The sequence below is a fragment of the Uloborus diversus genome, chromosome 6, assembly GCF_026930045.1.
Source record: "Uloborus diversus isolate 005 chromosome 6, Udiv.v.3.1, whole genome shotgun sequence".
NCBI lineage: Eukaryota > Metazoa > Arthropoda > Arachnida > Araneae > Uloboridae > Uloborus > Uloborus diversus.
The window spans coordinates 133,817,992-133,837,111 of NC_072736.1; the positions used below are offsets into that span (position 1 = coordinate 133,817,992).

At 39.4% G+C, this 19,120-nt stretch overlaps 1 protein-coding gene across 1 annotated transcript in view; it reads left to right on the forward strand.

Annotated features, from left to right (window-relative positions):
- Positions 1-18,523, forward strand: part of LOC129224992 (voltage-gated potassium channel subunit beta-2-like) — a 144,890-nt gene extending 126,367 nt beyond the window's left edge. Inside the window, exons 13-15 of the mRNA XM_054859539.1 lie at positions 3,826-3,952; positions 5,147-5,235; positions 18,412-18,523. Coding sequence (XP_054715514.1) covers positions 3,826-3,952; positions 5,147-5,235; positions 18,412-18,498 — 303 coding nt within the window. The 3' untranslated portion in view covers positions 18,499-18,523. The remainder of the gene's footprint in view (positions 1-3,825; positions 3,953-5,146; positions 5,236-18,411) is intronic.
- Positions 18,524-19,120: the final 597 nt, after the last annotated feature.

Below are 19,120 nucleotides of genomic sequence, written 5' to 3' on the forward strand. Positions count from 1 at the left end.
GCGTGGCTGCTCCGGTCCTGAGCTATCCGCTTCTCTTGGTCGGAGGCGTACATGTCCTACGCACACTCACACACATACACTCACACACGCCTACGTGCATACACGCAGGTCTACGCACACACACAAGCCTACACACACAACTATGCACACGTAACCGCCCAGGAGGAGAGGCGGGTTTGGGGGGGGGGACAGGAGCCGTTTCTAGGAACAATAACTCCAATGAGTAGGGTCCTGTCTCAGTTCGTGATTGCAAAAAACATAATTTGAATTCAAAGTTTCAGAATTCAAATTAATTTTCTTTTTTTTTTCTTTTTTTTGCATTTTATTTCGGCATAAATGCAGCACTGTCCCATTCCTCTCGACTCGCCCCTGTCGCCCAAAATTACACAGCCGAGAACATGTTTGCAAACGATAAACAGAGAATTTAGTCTCATGTTTTTCGAAGAATGATGAAAAAATGTTTATATATATATATATATATAAAATTAATTTGAATTTTGACATTTGGAATTCAAATTATGATTTTCGCAATCACGAGTGTGTGTGTGTATGTAGACGTGTGTATTTGTGTCTGTGTGCAGCCATGAGTGCGTGTGTATGTGTGTGTAGGTGTGTGTGTAGGATATGGACGCAACCTAGAGACGGTTTTCGCTAGAGGAGCAGCATCGGGAGAGCGGTCGACGGGGATGCTGCAAAGGGAGGCGGGGGGGGGGATAAAATCACAGGAACGTCATTCAAAGGTCAAGTGAGAACAATAAGCAATGTGATTGCTCAATAAGGAATAACGCAATCTCCGAATCAATAATAATTGACTACAGTAGACCCTCGTTTTACGCGGGGGCTACGTTCCACGGAACTGCCGCGTAAGTCAAAATCACGTAAATAAAGACTTAATAGAGGCGTTAAAATAGGGTTTAGGTTCCATAGATGAAAAAAATACTGCATTCTAGTGTTAGATAAATATATATATATAATAAGTTTAATGTGTACTTATTCCGGAACAAATGCACAACATGCATAAAGAAAACATGAATTAACTAAGTGCTTATAAAAAAAGAACTGATTATCATATTCTTTTGACAGTCATGCAGTCATTGATTTTATTTTTCTCCGTAGTTATTTGTGGGGCATTAACGCTTACGGAATCACTCGCTTCACTTCCATGACAAGATGTTCCTTGACTAATAAATTAGAAATATCATTTGCCATTGTCAAGGAATGGCTCAAAATTTTCAGTGTGAAAGATTTTGGTTGTGTGTCATCGTCGTTGGCATCCTCGTTGGTTTCGTTCTCGTTTGTCACTTCTGAAAGCTCTTCTCCCAGTGGCCTCTGAATTGTGTCAGTTTAACAACTTTACTTCTGAAAAGAGCCCAGGAACCAATCGCAAAAAAATGTCTCCATTGGCCCAAGCTCGCTTATTAGCACTCCAAAAAGCAGTTTATTACAGGTTATCTACAATCTCAGGAATTTGGATTTTGAAAGAGGGGATATTTTTATATATGTGCAATGCCACATCCGCGTAAAATCAAAATTCATCCACGTTAAATGAAATAAAGGTGTCAAGTCTTAAACCGCGTATATTTAAATCCGCGTAAAATAAACCTGCGTAAAACAAGGATCTACTGTATTTAAATGCTGAAAATATAACTTATATTTTTTAGAAGAAATAAAAACTAATTGAAATGGAACTTAGTAGTGTTTCATAGTTACTCATGGTCGAATTTCGAATATGTATTTCTCTTTTAAAACTAAAAAATCCGTTTAAGATCTGTCAAATGTAAAACGTATGCGGATTCGGATACAGTTCTTTATTTTCCCCCGGATATCAGTGATAAGGATATCTGCCACATCACTGGTTAAAGCTAAAGCCCTAGATCGTAGGATAAAGTACCAACAGATCCGCCATCTTGGGGCTAAATGCGGTTTCCTTCCCATGTCTGCTACAATGAAGAAGCGTGTTTTGCTTCCTGAATTGTGTATTAACATAGAACATGGCCCCACTAGATGGCGCTGGCGCTTAACGGGCCTTGGCAATTTAATACTTTTCTGTATTAAACCGAAGCAGCTCATGCATCCACCAATCAATGTCAAGATTTCATAGTTTACTTATTTGCGATGGGACGTCGCCCATTTTGATCGTAAGAGGCGCCACAGGGAACCCCTGCATCCATTAATCAATGGCAACGAAATGGAAACGGGTTCCCAGTAGCGCCCTCTTTGTTGCCATGAGTTTCAGCGATTGTCACGGCCTATAAGAATTAAGTGGGGCAATGCGTAGAGTAATTAAGAAACCGCAATCAGGAAGCAAAACACGCTACTTAATCATGGCAGACATAGGAAGAAAGTGGCATTTAGCCCCAAGATGGCGGACGTGTCGCTACTTGATTCAACGATTCAGGGTTTTAGTTAAAACCAACTGCTCTAGGAGGGTGTTGACACAGAACCTGCCCATCCCCCACTGCACCACTGGAGTGACTCAGTTATCTTACATTGCATAAGAGATTTAAAATAAAATAGAGTGTTAAGCGAAAGTTTAAAATTTACCATAGCAGCGAAATATACTCCACATTACAACTGAAGCATGAATAAAATAAATAAAAATCACATGACTTTCTTTCCCAGCGTTAGGTAACATTCAGCAAACGCAGTGGGAAGTGAAAATTAGAGTAGCAACAGCTCATTATGCACTGAGGCCTCCCAAAAGATGAAAAATCCGCGATTTGAATATGATATCTAGTGGATGGGGAAGCACATCGAAAACAAACGTTTCATTTTTCCTCCCGTCTAATACTCCACTCTAGAACAGTCGGGCGCGTTTGAAAACAGATTTCTCGTTCATGCAAAATGTATGGGATCCTCTTTAAATCAGCGTTATAAAGCCTTGGCTCTCTTCTTGCATTCAATACATATTGCATTTGCTTGTTCGTCTTTTCAATCTCAAAATGGTAAGTCGCTCGCTTCTCGAATATCTTTCCCCGCTGCGGGGGAATATGTAGAACTCGAGATCCGAGGGTCTCTGGCAGGAGAAGATCCTGTTTAAAATTTCTATGCAGTTCCTCGTGGGATTGAAATTCTTTCGCGAAATTGCCTTTCGAAATTCAAGCCCGACTTGTGGCCATAACATTCGTAATAATTTGATATTCCTGTGTAAATCCTTTGAAACACAGTAAAAATCTGCATTGTGGGAAATTGGCACAAGAAAGACATACTGGCGCACGAGGGAATTTCTTTTTAAAAATCAGTTTTCGTACTGATGAAGAAATGTGGTAAAATTGATTCAAAACTTTAAATTTTAAATTAACGCGTTGTCCATTATGAACAAAATAAATAAAGCAACTAGTAAAAAAATAACGCAAGTAAATAACGTATTCTGGACAAATTACGGCAGAAAGCTGTTTCAGTGGCATTGTCATCGGCTAGCCTCTTTAAGGGCTGTCCATAAGTGATGTCACATTTTTCTTCAACAAATTTAGATCCCTCCACTCCCCCCCCCCGCCCCCTTGTTCCAAAGTGTCACAGCACTTCTCATCATCCCCCTCCCCTCCTCCCCTTCGTCATGTGTCACGCTGTTTTTCCTACGCAGATAGCTATGAAAAAACATGTGATGTCATGCTTTTTGTTAACCTCTCCCCCCTTCTCAATTTCACAATCCCACCGCCCCCTCCCCCAATATCTGCCTCAGCCCTGTCTTAAGGAAGGTAACTTATTGCTCATTAGTACCACTATGTTTGTGTACTATGTTGATTTTTCAATTAGAATGAGCTTACAGATGTAGTTTTAGTGTTTTGTCCTGTTTGATCTAATGTTATGAACTGCATATTTCAGAGCTTATCAGCCTTACAGGATCGAATGAATACAGATGGAAGCCACAGTCCCAAGCACCAGTACAAGACGCGAGAGCTCACCCATATCGCCGACAAGCTCGGCTGTACTATGACGCAGCTTACTATAGGTAGCACTTGGCTCTGTCTTGACAATACATTTCATTTTAGTACTTCTAGGGACGAGAGTTATAAATTGCTGAATTTTTGATTTGATTTTCGCGAGTTTTGAGCAATTAACTGTTGAAGAATTGCTTCGAAGACGTGTTCGTGCCATGTACATAATTTTAGTTCAAGTTCGGGCATCCGAAATTCGGAAAGTTCTAAAATTCGGACTTGTTTTAATCGTTATTAAATTTTTCAAAGAGAAAATGTATTTTTGACAAAAAGAAATAAGAAAAATCGCCGGAATCTATAATTTTGCAGGAATTCGCAATACATTAATAATTTAATAATTTCAAAGTCACGCCTCTAAAATTCATTCAAGATGCGTCCACAATTGAGCGCTTCTCTCTATCCGAGATCTCTTCTGTTAAGGTCATAATTTATTACTTGTTTCAAAAAGGAAAAAAACAAAACAAATTTGTGTTTACTTTTGACTGCTTCCAATATGCGGAGAAAGAGAACTTATCCGCATTGAAAAACCTTCTGTTTAAAAGAGCTTTGCGTGTGTTTCTTTTCGGGATTCTAGAAATGGTATACGCCACCTTGCAGTGATGTAAGAAATTAACCAAGGAGGTAAAACATTGCTGCTTTATTTTGAACATATTATTGCTAGAACATATGAAATCCAAGAAGCAAAGAAATAAATACTTTTTTTTTTTTTTTTGAAGTAATTTCGGATCTAAGTGAGGTTGGCGTGCACTTATTAGTCACTTTCACAATATCAATGAGAGAGCTGACACTTATTTAATATTTTGAGTGACCACAAAATTGAATTAATCATTGTTTTCTTTTTTTTAATTTATCTGATATACCCCATCTTGAAATCCTCCAACGCTACCCTAGGGCACCCCCCCCCTGTTGAGAACCGCTGTATAGAACATTGAGTGTACTATTTCATACATCAATAACTATATATAGATGTCTTATAAAAGGGGTTTAGAAGCATCCATCTTTAATTACTGACGTTGTATCTCTATCTCCGAAAAAAAAGGGGGTCCATTATCTTAAACATTTTCTTTTACTACTTAATAAATTTTCTACGATCCATATCTTTCTATGCTGAATCTAATGCTGATACTTTTATGAAAACTTTTTGATATTTTAAATTAAAACTGAGTGAGATGAAAAAAAAAATGATTTTTCAATTTTTTTTTTTTTAGCCTGGTGTCTAAAAAGTGAACAAGTACAGTGCGTGCTACTAGGAGCCCTCTCAGTAGAACACCTATACGATCAATTACAAGCCTTGCAGGTACTCTTGTTTCATTGCTATGTTTTTTTAAATGATCATAATGCTGATCTTTCACTGATTGTAACAAAAACAAAATATGTTTTTTGCAATACTGCTGGGACAGTTTTTAAAAAATGATTCTCAGTATTCACATGTGGGGATGGCAACGAGACTGAGCACAAATGATGAATCCGATTTCAAAAAATCCTATTTTCGAACTATTGCGCGTATTACAATAAGTGATACATGGGACCCGGACATAAGGTCCAAAACCAAAAGGTTCACGGACACTAGAGTCACGCACACAAGGTCCGACGGACAGAAGGTCCGGCGGAATTAAGATCCAGCGGACATAAGGTCCGACGGACAAAAGGTCCTCATTTTTGGACAGCTAGGACATAAGGTTCGGTTTTCTGAGCAGGCTGGACAAAAGGTCCGGATTATACATGACAGCATCTAACCTGTAATCTAGTTCTTTTCACAGATTTTGAAATATCACCCTGTCAATGATTCGTAATGCTACACAAATGCGTTCTTTAAGTTTTTGTAGTGGTTTTGGCATCGGGGGTTGGTAAACATTTGTCTTTGACCTTTGACGTAACTCCATAAAATGAAATCACATAGCTAGTCGAACGAATTGGATTGCAGATTAGATGTTTGTCGTGTAACAAATGAAAAAGCTCACCATATCGAACATTTGTTAACTGCAGGAAAAGTGGTGCATTTTTCTTTACACTCATGTTGTAGCATTTATTGTAATACGTTCAGTAGTTGTGAAGCTATGATTTTTAAACTCAGGTCAGTCATTTGTTCTCACTCTGTATGTATGAAAATAAATAGATTCGATGAAATGCTGAACACAAAGCTGAAACCGGGTAAGGAACGTCCTAAAGTTTTCCCTTTATAGCCCAATGACCACTCCATATAGAGCAACGCTTACCACAGGGGCGGACTCCCGCGGGTCGGTGCGCTCCCCCTCCCCTTTCCTGTACGACTTTGCAGTGTTTTTGCACCCTCGAAACTGCACCTTCAGGGTTGTTTTTTTTTCATTTATTTCATGTATTCATTTATTTGTTTATTTTACCCCCCCCCCCTTTTTCTGCGCCATCAAATTTGTGCGCCTCTTTTTTTTTTCTTGTGCCCTTCGGGTGTCAAGGTTGGCGCCCTCTTGAGGGACCCAGTCCGCCCCTGGCTTATCATAGGGGTTCGTGCAGCTGGTTGATGTGACCCGTTGTTAGATTCAATGTTACGAGTCGAAAACTATGTTCTGTCACCAGGCCAGTCATTTAGCGTAGCCAGATGGGTCAGTTGTCCCCCCTTCCCCCTTCTTTGGGAAAATAATGTATTTACGTGTGAGTTAGAGTGTTTTTTTGCTGTTTCTTGCCATAATATTCAATGCCCTTTGCCCTCCTTCCTCCCCACTAGAAAAATTCGAAATGATGGGGTCTGTCTGGAAAATTCCAAAACAACCGATCATCTTTATTTGGTACTGGTGTTTCCCGCACGGCTCTGTCCGTAGTAGATAATTAAAAGGTCATTTGGTTCGCCTGTATATTTATAAATAATGGATGATAAATTTCTCGCCAATTTTCTAGTTTCATTTGCTTGCCCATGTTACAATTCCACGTTATGATAATTTGGTAATTTAGTCGTCCACGTTGTGATAATTCGCTCGGTAAAATTTTCTTAAAATTGGAGTAGAAAAAGAACAAAGTCGAATTTTTGAAAAATCGCTTCGAGGTGCACACTCCCATGCTACAAACTAATTTTTTACCAAATTTCATAAAAATCGGCCGAACGGTCTAGGCGCTATGCGCGTCACAGAGATCCTGACAGAGAGAGATCCAGACAGAGAGACTTTCAGCTTTATTATTAGTAAAGAGTAAGAATGATTGTTGAAAATTTCAAGCCAAAGGGTCAGACATTGGTTTCTAAAAATAGGTGGAAACTTCGTATCAATAAAATAAGCATGCAGTAATGATAACAACAGTACTTGGTTTGTATTTTCTTCTCTTTTCCGTGTTTCCCGATGCTATTTAGAATGAATCTAAATGTATTTAAATTGTGTATGTGTTCTGGCCCGTTATGTCCGTCTTAATACGAGGTACGCACTCGAGTAAAAAGCGTTAAACCAGCACCACCTTAATAGAAAGCCATTCTACCGCAAACCTAAAAGTCCTCATAACGTAACAACAGAAGGCTGAGCCAAAATCCTTATTTGTCTATTTAGCGCTCTCAACACTCGCCAATGCGTGCACCAATCTCCAATCTCAGACAAAGTTCGATTCCGCGCCTTTTTTTTTTTTTTTTTTTTGACTATTGTTACTTTGCAGCGGAATTTACTTCGTCGATTTAGTCATCATTTTTATTGTTGAATAAATTATACAAATGTGACGGTATTTTAGTAATCATGGCTTATAAAGAAGAAAAAAGAAAAAAAAATCCTTAACAAGTTTTAATATTCCATAATGTATAAAATAACTTTATTTAAGGGGGTCCGGGACACAAAAATCGTCAAGTTTTGCAATTTTTTTTTATAATTTGAAAAATTGCTCCGTTTCTTTTTATTTAAGAAGACGTTTGAATCTTGTTTCTACCTTAAATAGAACGAAAGATTTAGTTATTTTTTGTTGCATGCATCTAACTAATGTGTACTTAACTTTAAAACTTTAAACGCGTTTTTCTCCATGATGCAATTTTTCCCGATTTCTTGCATTCAAACTCTTATAAGTCAGGAACCGATAGAGATAAAGTAATGAAACTTGGAGCATATCTTTTTCAAGCAGTTTACTTTAATTTTTATTCGGCGAATTTGAAAAAAACGTTTACTGCAAAAAATTATGATTTTTTTTTAAAAAAGTATCTTCGAATTTTTCGAAATTTTTCTTCAAATATTTTTTATTTTTTATTGAATCAATATTTTTAAAATCTCCGAATAAAAATTAAAGCTTAGATATTTGTGCATACTTTTTTGAAAAAAATTGAAAATTGACCATTAATATTTTGAGTTATAACAATTTAAAGCAACCCCATTTTTTTGAAAAAAACTAATTAAACTTAAATAAAAAAATATTTTTTTTTCATATTTATGTTATGATTTTGCTTATTAAATAAATGATGAATCAGTGCAAAAAATTTCAAAACTCTAAAGTACATAATAAAAATTTTTTCAAAATGTGTCCCGGACTCCCTTAAGAACAGGTAAGTGATTTACGCATTCTTTTGCGTTAAAGGTTAAAAGATATAGTTTTTAAAATAATGTTATTCGTTGCTTATCATACAGTGCCAAATTTTATGTTTATTTAAGATACAGAAAAATAATAAATAACAGAATTATAATAAAATTTATTATAGGCTTAGAATTATGTTTTCTTTTTCAAGAAGATCGAATTTACTATCGAATTAATCTTTAATTAACGGACCAGTGAGAAAGCTTTCTTGTAGGAGGTGCTGGTTGAGCACCACAGCCATAGAACGCTCTTTTTTTTTTTCAGCGCGCCGAGTCGATTTTGGCAGCGCCATCTTCTGGATCAGCTTTACTGTTGCTATTGCTATCACAGCGTCTGTGACACTTCACCTGTTCTGCATGACGTCATATCTCAGTTAACAAACTATATTATCTGACAAAAGTAATTTTTGTAGCTTGAACAAATGACGACGACTAAGTGAACGATTGACGGCAAGAAGACCTGTGAGTCAAATTATAGCAAGTAACATGCGCAGAATTCTTACAACAAACCATCTGATATCGCTCTATAGCAAAATGGGTAATCAGAAAAACAATTTTGTAATCAATTTGCTTAAAGTCAAGGGGGGGGCTTCCCCCCCCCCCCTCTCAGGGTTTTAATGTTGTATTTCAAAACTATATATTTCTGCCCACTACAGTTCTAGGCGAGGGATAATCGAAAAAAAAAATGCTCCTTAATTTTTAAGGCTTGAGGTCACATGACTCATCAAGAACATCATGATTTTTTTCAATGTTGGTTTTAAAAAATTCTGTCCACTTAGTATATTTAGCATAATAGATGATCCTTAACATTACGTGCTTCAATTCAAATTGTAAGAAACTGTTGATGAAAACTACTTCCTACAGGAGTGAAATCAGCTTGGTTTCATCGAACAGAAATCAGGAAAATTCTCTAAAATTAAAATTTTTGGAGTTTTAGGGTATCGTTATAATTTTTCCTTTTTGCGAACATCTGAAGTAAATGAACTTTTCATTGCAGGATGGCATAATAGTGGTCAGGTGTTGGTCTTTTACGTACAAAGTCATGGATTTAAACCCGGCTCTAGCTCAGTATAGGCATGCGGTATAGTTCATGCGGCATGATAATCATTCCTCGAGTGTCTATTTGGATCCGGCACTATATGCTAAATTAAATTCCTTTTCCGATTCCGCAACGTGAGAGTCCAGGTGCCTCCATTAGAGTTTCCAATCCCGAATCCCGTGGGATATTTAGCGGGATTTTGCTCTCAGTCCCGCAAAAGTTTTTCCATTCAAGCGTTTCCCAGCCTTTGCCTCTCTTAAAACGACTATTTTCACAAGCATTATCTGACACAAGAATCATCATTCTGTGTGAATCTTTTTCCTCGTATATCTGCAAGAAAAGTAAGAAAAACTGTGTCTCTGATGAGCAACGATGGATTTACTATTTAAGAATACAATAAAAATAGAGTATATTTTTCTGAGAATGAACTGGTATTTTTATTCGAGGTTTCAGTTTTCATACGTTCAGCAATTGAGAAAATACACTCTATAACAAAAAAAATCGACGGACCAAGAAGCAATCATCCCATTGCTTTGAAATTTCGTATTGAATAAGTGTTTTGACCAGATATGCAAATGATTAAAATTTGGTGTCCAATGAATGAATAGTTTGATCTCCAACGCATCGAAACTGCGCATCCAACAGATGTATATAAAGAGCAGTTCTTCAACAGTTGTTAAAACTTTCGGTTTGATTGCGATCCAGATTACCTTTCAACAGCTTAAAAATGCCTCGCCGCGTGGTTCGTGCTCATTACGAGCAACTGTCAGAGTTTAAAAGAGGTCGTATCATTAGATTGAAAGAGGAGGGTAGGTCAAATCGGAGAATCGCTCGTCATTTGAGTCAAAGCGATGCGGCAATTCGAAGATGCTGTCAAGGATGGGTGAAAAATGGCAGAGTTCAGCATCAGGATGGTAGCGGTCGACCTAGGGTCACAACAGATCGTGATGACAGACTGATTGTCCGATCAGTTGTCACAGCGCTTTCTTCATCTCTGTGAACCATCAGACGTTCAATCCAAACACCAGTGTCCATTATGACCATTTACAGACGGTTGAGACAACGAAATCTACGCTCGCGCCGACCGTTACGCCACCTGCCACTGACGCCTACACACGGCCGAGCCAGATTACAGTAGTGCATGGCTCGATCAGGTTGGAATGGTGCCGACTGGGGATGTATACTCTTTAGCGACGAACCCCGCTTCCAACTGTGTCATGACGATCCTCGAAGACTTGTTTGGAGACACCCAGGGCAGAGGGGGGATCCTGATTTCACTTTTACACGCCACACTGGCCCTCAACAAGGCATTATGGTCTGGGGTGCCATTTCCTTTGATAACTGGACCCTTTTGGTCGTAATTAGAGGTACACTTACTGCACAGTGGTACGTCGGCGACATCCTAAGACCTGTTTTGCTGCCGTTCCTTTTGCAGTACCGTCGGCTGGTTTTCAGCAGGACAGTGCCAGATAACATACGGCACGTGTTGCTATGAACTGTCTGCAAGCTTGTCAAACTCTTCCGTGGCCTGCCAGATCGCCAGATCTCTCTCCCATCGAGCATGTCTGGGATATGGTGGGATGGCGATTGCATCTGGCAAGGAATGTTGATAACCTCGTCCAAGATTTGGAGCGAATTTTGCCGGAAATACCGCAGGACACCCTCCGAAAGTTTTATCGATGTTTTCCACGCCGTGCTTTAGCTTGTATCCAGGTTAGAGGCGGGTCAATACATTATTGAACTTGTTACTGTAACTCTGACTTAAATTATTCAATTGCTCTGAGAATTTAATCATTTACTATTCTATGCATTGTCTTCCTATCCACAAATTTTCGTCTCAATCGGATCACTCCTTCTTGGTGCGTCGATTTTTTTTTTTTTTTTTTTTTTTGTTATAGAGTGTATATAAAACATATAAGCATTTTCGAAAACCATCACTGAAATTTAAAATCCAGTAAGTTACGCTTTAGAAAAAGTAGAGAAAGTGTATTATATGTTTCAAAACCCGCTGGAGTAGCCTGAATGCAATGTTGAAGTACTTCTTTACCATCCCGAAGTACTCTTTTACCATACAAAACTCCTTTACCATCCCATACGAGCGGCACACTTTTGCTAACGAAACGATAATTACTAATTAGAATCTGACTTTTTAGTGCTTTACAATTGCTGTATGGGTTTCAAGAAGACTATAAATTCAAGTAATAAAAGCACAACTTTTTCTCTTTGTCATAAAAATTTAATTTTTAGAAGAATAAAGTCAATCCCGCGGGATTCGCTCCTTACCATCGCGAAATCCCGCGGGACTGAATTGAGCGCGGGATTGAAAACCCTACCCTCCATCTGGAGGGGAAACTGGGCGTCAAAAATTTCTAGTGATAATGGCGATCTGCTGATTGTGATTTTACATGAAAGACTAGGTGCCAGCCCCTGCGAATTTATTAGCTCGACAAATGCCGAAAAGCAAAAATGCAACCCCATAAGAAGTAAACAACATCAAATAATAACTTTTTGTGAAATTTTCAAAAAAATCTTTTTAGCCAGACTCTTCTGTTGAGTATTACATCATATGTAGACTATAATTAGAGTAGCGTCGTAATGTTGGCAGCGTCGTAATGTTGTGATTTAATTTTTTTAAATGTCCTATTTTCGAAATAAGGCGAGGTCTTTATGACGTCACAAGCGACGCACTTTGGCGTCTACTGCATTGGCGCTCTAATGTTTACGCTTTGCTGTCAACCGCGTTGCCAGGACATGATAATTTGCGCTGTGCGCTAATGTCATCAGTGAATGGCATTTCATCACTTGTGATGTCATGTGCAGAAGCGTAAAAAATGAATTTCAATCAGCGCACCGATTTAAATAGTTGTTAAAAAATATTAAACTTTTGTCAGATTATTTAAAAACGGTTAAATCCTTTGTTTTTAAGCATGCTCTTTCAGCAAAAAATACTTTTAAAATTTCGGAAACAACCCAATTATCCCAGGATAGGTTTGCCCCAACTATAGTCGATTTGAAATTTGAACTAAATTTTAGATCAGTGATCTTTCTATCTTTGCGGGGAAAAATTTTTCAAGATAAAAAGAAAGAAATGCTTTTGCTTGTTTTCTATTTTCTCAAAATAAGGTACACTTTTTTTTTTCTTTTTGATTCTGGACAAAAAGTTAGGGTGTTGAAAATTCGTTTCAGAGTCATGAATACATAATGCTTTGGGAAGAAAGAAAGAAAATAGAACAGGCTTAGAGTCGCCAGCTGTACCCTTAAAAATAAATAACTTGTTTTCGTACTAGACGTAAAAAAAAAACTTTCTTCATAGATTAAAAAAGGAAACTAATTAGCCCTTCAAGATAAAACTAATTTATGGCTTTTCTTCCTTTCACTTAAAACTAAAATCATGAAAGTCCCATTTTTATATTAACATTACGCCATAAATTCTTTAAAAAAAAAAAAAAGAAGTTTTGCTAAAAATACTCTTATACAGTCTCTTTTTCTTTCTTTTTTTTTATAGAAATGTAGTATTATAACATTATATAATATTAATCTATTTTCACATGTCATGTTAAAAGTTTAGACGAAATAAAGAATTTCAATTTATTAGTACCAAAAGAAAGGGTAAATTTTACTGCGTCTGCTGGAATGTGTTGGGAACTTCCACGCTATATGGAAATGGAATTTAACCCTTTTTACTAAATCTTTATACATAAATGGCTACTTCTGTGTATACACTGGTATGCAAAAATTAAGGACGAAGTCGAAAAATTAGCATATCAGCTGAACGAAGAGGCAGACCGGACAGAAATACCAATCAGGAGATTAAGTAAGGTGATGTACGGTAGCACATGCGCAGATATGCAGGCAGACGTAATGGGGGAGTGCCTGAGTAGTATAAAGCATGTTGTCGGTGTAAGATCAGTATTTCTGGCAAAGAGATTGCACGCCGTATAGCAGTTAAAATCACACCGAGTTGCTGCCTCAGCGAGAAAAGGCGAATAATCAATCTGTTAGACGACATCTGGATGCTTTTACCCGAGGTCGAATCATTGGGAAGTTGGAGGAAGGCCGCAGTGTGACAAGTGTGGCTGCAGAGTTCGGAATTATGCTCACAGCATCGTTTCACGACTTTGGAGACAATTTCAAACTACAGGAACAGCTATCCGGGGGTTCAGTAGTGGTCGTCCACGAGGAACTACACCCGCAGATGACCGGTACATTGTCTTACAGGCCAGAAGAAACAGGCGGCAGACAGCTGGAGAAATCGCTAGACACACGACACAGGCGACTGGACGACCGATATCGCGTTTTACCGTGGCAAGAAGAATGCACGGTGGTGGTCTGTTTGCACGACGCCCTATACGGTGTGTACCTCTAACGCCTGCCCATCGGAGAAGGCGTTCTCTATGGTGCCGGGAACACCGGAATTGGAGAAACAATGAATGGGGACGAGTACTCTTTACAGATGAGAGCAGATTCAGTCTGAGTAGCAATTCTCATCGCATACTCATCTGGAAAGAGCAGAGAAGCCGCAATCATCCCTCGAACATCATTGAAAGGGACAGGTATGGAGGTCGCGGTGTTCTCGTTTGGGGTGGCATCATGCTTGGTAGTCGTACAGACCTTCACATCTTCGACGCAGGTTCAGTCAACGGGACCCGTTATTGTAACGAGATTCTTCTTCCATCTGTGCGTCTTTTTAGAGGCGCTATGGGTCCGCAGTTCCTTTTCATGGACGACAATGCACCATGTCATCGCACAGTAGCTGCCGAACAGCTCTTAGAGAGTGAGGATATTGAACGTATGGATTGGCCGGCACGATCTCCGGATCTCAATCCCATCGAGCATGTATGGGATTTTCTAGGCAGACGCTTGGCAGCTCGTACCTTAACACCAGTAACGATTCGGGAGCTTCGATTGGCGCTGCAAGACGAATGGGCAGCAATGCCTCAACAACTCATTGACACCCTCATTCTCAGCATGGGCAAATGCTGTGAAACCTGCCTAGCAGTCGGGGGAGATCATATCCCCTACTAAAGACCGGATGTTTCTTGCTGGACACCCATCACAGTTATGTTTCGGCCTTCAGTCGCATTGCGACCAATGCTACTTTTTCAATAAAGCTTCTTTTTATCCCTCTGATTTCTCTTTTAGTAAGTGTTGCTTACATTACACATGTCCTTACGTATTGGGGATCTTACGGTATTAAATGTGTTGATTTGGAAAGCTTTTGTATAAAGTTATATTGAAAAAACCGTCTCGTCCTTAATTTTTGCACACCAGTGTATGTATGTATTTATGTCCGGGGTAACCTTCAAAACTACTGGGCGGTCATTCCAAGCTCGTCAGCTTGCGAGATCGAGATTTTCGCTCACGTGTTCGTTTGTGACGTAGAAATGTCGCAAAGTAGTATTCTAATCTACTCGAACCTAGCCGCAAGCTAGTTCGAGTAGATTAAAATGCTACTTTGCGACATTTCTACGTCACAACCGATCACGTGATTGGAATGACCGCCCTGGACCGATTTTAACCATTTTTTCACCATAGATAGCTACATTGTCAGGGAGCAACTTAGGCTATAATTTATTCCTAAGAAACTTAGTTTAAAAACTTTATGATGGAAAACAGTAAATGTCATGTAATTTCCCCATTAAATGATTAAATATAAAACCCATTGTTACGAAAATTCGTTGCCTTACAACAGCAATATTAAAAGTAATCATAATGAAAATTTTGAACCAAGGCTTCTCCGGAACAAACATGAGTTTAAAATCATTTAAACATTTGGAAACTTTACTTTTTGCACACTTAGGGAAACATAATGTGTGTAGCTTTTTTTTTTTTTTTCTTTTTGTGTGCGTGTACTATTTAATTAAATAAAGCGCACGGTTTTTTTTTTTTTTTTTTTTTTGATCTTTGTTTTTGTTAGTTCATATTTTGGAAATTCTTCAAATTTTTATATGCTTCAATTCGTGCTTTCGTGTCTAAGTGAATACTCGTTCGTTCTTTATACTTATTGCTGTTTTACTTTTATGGGTAAGGAAGAAGCTCGATTTTTAATCACGTCAAAGCGGTGTGTTTTGAGTTCTTTCAGTTAAAACAGAAAACGAAAGAAAGTAGCGATTGTTTCTCACAATTATTACTGACCCAGGCAACGCCGGGTATTTTTGCTAGTTTTAAATATAATTCTAAGTCTTTATTCAAGCAATTGGTAACTATTTCATTTTTGGCGGACAAGGAAAAAAGCCTCAGTGATTTAAAACTTTTAACTGTTTTCAGTTTCTGTTAGTTAACAAATAAATAATGTTTGTAATTCATTTTAGTATATAAGGAAGGTTTTTAAAAGGATGACTTGTTTACTTCCTGCCTTGCGTCAATAGAAACATTGCTTAAAGCAGGGGTTCTCAAACTTTTCAGACTCGCGGTACCCTTTGAAGAATTAGAATTTTCTCACGGTATGCGACTCTATCCCTGTTACATACACATATATTGATACCATGGACACCTCGTGACAGCCCTCGCCTCCTCCCACGTCAACCCAGGGTGTCGCAGCATCCAGTTTGGGAGCCCCTGGCTTAAAGCGATTGCCGATATCTATTGTCCGTTTTTCAGAAGAAGGCACTTGTTCTTCCCTCGTCACGTGGTATCCGATGATTCTATTTCGCTATTTTCAGCAGAAGGTACATTCGGATTATAGCATTTTGTTGTAAAAGCAGCAGTTCTTAAAATGTAAGAATAACTAAAATGACATCAGACAAGTGAAGCAAGTGATGTAAAGGACACTAAGACTTTTTTGCACATTAAAATGCACGCCCAAGTTAAAGCTGTCTGGTTTTGTCTCCTTTAGAAGCGCGTTGATTGCTCACTGATCACCCCCGCATAAAATGGAACTCTGCGTTCGAGGGGGTGTGGCGAAGTGCCTTCTCGTAAAAATGTACAAACGTATGCAGACCTTAGAAATTGAATTTGTTGAATGTCGCCAACTGCGCAAAATTTTGTTTTCAATAGTCTTTATTACTAACTAGAAAATCGCCCTTCAATGTGTGACGGGTGAAAATTGCTTCTACATTTGAACGAAGCCATTGCCTGTTTGGTAATATTTTGATAGTTGAGATTGTAACCCTAACTCCAGTGGATTAAACCTAAACTTCAGTAGGTAGCGTTCATTGTTGACCATTTTTACATTTCTTCATTCCTCTGTTATAAAACAGCCTTACCAGTAAAAAAGTTAAGAGACCGGATCGAGTTCAGCCTTGTCACAATAAAGCCTTTCCTTGCATGTTAATCATTACCAAAACATACACAGTCCAGTCACATTAATGTGACTACCACGTACTTTCCACGTCAGAGTTAAATAACCAATCACAGAAGGCAGGTGGCAGCACAGTGCAGTTGAGCGTATATAAAGGGTGTGTGAGGGCTTCGGAAAACATTTCAATCGTTGGCGTAATGCAGAAACGATTTATCCGACGTCCAAAAGGGCATGATCATTGGCTTTCGGGCCAAGGGTGGAAGCATTTCCGAAACGGCTGAGTTTGTGAACTGTTCGCGTGCCGCCGTGGTAAAAGTGTACCGTGCATGGCAAAATGGGACTGTCCAAAATCAGCGACGTGGCAAATGTGGTGCACCACAGGCCATAGATGACAGAGGCGAACGACGGTTGCGGAGATGCGTTCGGGCAGAATTTGCACACCAGTACAGCAGCTGGACGTCCACTGAGTGGCGACAGGTAGCGTTTTCAGATGAATCGCGTTTTATGCTCCATCGGACAGATGGACGTTGGCGTATAAGGCGTGAAACCTCTGAAAGGAACCACCCTGCAACCATTGCCTGAACGGTCCAAGCTGGAGGCGGGAGCATTATGGTCTTGGGAATGTTTTCCTGGCATTCTCTGGGTTCACTGATCATTGTGGAAGGCACGATGGATCAATACAAGTACGTATCTGCCCTTGCGGACCCTGTCCACCCCTACATGCGCATTGTTTTTCCTCAGGATGATGGCATCTTCCAGCAGGACAATGCCAGGTGCCATACAGCTGCCAGTGTACGTGCGTGGTTCGAAGAGCACCAGGATGAGTTTACCGTCCTCCCCTGACCAGCAAACTCACCTGACTTAAACCCAATCGAGCATCTGTGGGACCATCTCGATCGAGTTGTTCGCGCCATGGATCCTCAACCGCGTAATCTAGCGCAGCTGGCCACGGCATTAGAGTCGGCATGGCTCAACATCCCAGAGAACACCTTCAGGGACCTAAGTGACTCTCTTCCTGCACGTCTCGCAGCAGTCCGCTCTGCGAAAGGTGGTTATTCTGGCTTTTGACAGATGGTCACATTAATGTGACTGGACTGTGTATTATCAAATTATCATGCCGTGGCGCGAGTTTCATTGTTGACACACGCGGGTTACTCGATCATTGGCTATTATATATTTGGGGATAATAAAGCTGAAAGTCTGTATGCCCGGATCTCTGGATGTCTGTTACGTGCATAGCGCCTAGACCGTTCGGCAGATTTTCATGAAATTTGGCACAAAATTAGTTCGTAGCATAGGGGTGAGCACCTCCAACCGATTTTTGGAAAATTCGATTTTGTTCTTTTTCTATTCAAATTTTAAGAACATTTTACCTAGCAAATTATTATAACATGAACGAGTAAATTACCAAATTATCATAATGTGGAACCGTAACATGGACGAGCAGATTGGCGAGAAATTCATCATCCATTATTTGTAAATATATAGGCGAAACACGTGACCTTTTAATTTTCTTCTACGGGCAAAGCCGTGCGGGTACCGCTAGCGATAAATAAATCACAATCGCCAAAACTTAAAAATGCTCCCACCTCAAACGGAAACCTCAGGGTCGACGGGATTTTTTCAATTTTCAATTTAATATTAGTTCTTGTATTAAAAGTAACTTAACCCACCCTTTTCGTTCCACAGATCATTCCGAAGCTCACGACCAACATATCGAACGAGATTGAGAAGATTCTGGACAACAAGCCGACCCGGCACCCCTTGCAGAGGTGACTGGTGCAGAGTCGGGGCCCCTCCGCGGACCTCGGCTCGCCCGCCGCACTATCTCCAGACGCCGCCAAGGAAACCAACAACGCCAGTCCGGTGGCTGCCGAACAGCCACCAACCACCTTCATGGATACGCTCAGAGCCACCTGCGTGCTGCAGTGAAGCTTGCTTTTGTTTTGTATACTCTTCTCCCAGTACGGCATTGAGAAAAATCAATCCACTTTGCCATCTGATTTTGTCTCCATACGCTCGTTTGTGTCATGTTTCAACCTCATCAAATAGTAGTTGCACACTTGTTTCTGAAAAAGTCCTTTATTTTGTAGTTGGGCCACGGAGAGATAGCGAATGAACAAGAAGTGGAAACAGAAGACTTCATTTTTTAATAAGTAGTAAAAGAGAGAACGGTTAAGTAGTCAAGTTCTTAAAGCTCACGCGATCTCGCTGATCATACCTAAAACTGAAGTGTTCTGTTTACGTTTCCAGTTCATCCACCATCTCTCCATGGCGCAACTATACTTCTATAACATATTGTATATGTTACCATGAAAGTTCAAAGTATGGTAAATGTCTACATTAGCTGGTGAGTATCAACATTCACTTGTTGAAGACATCGGAGGAAGACCGAATA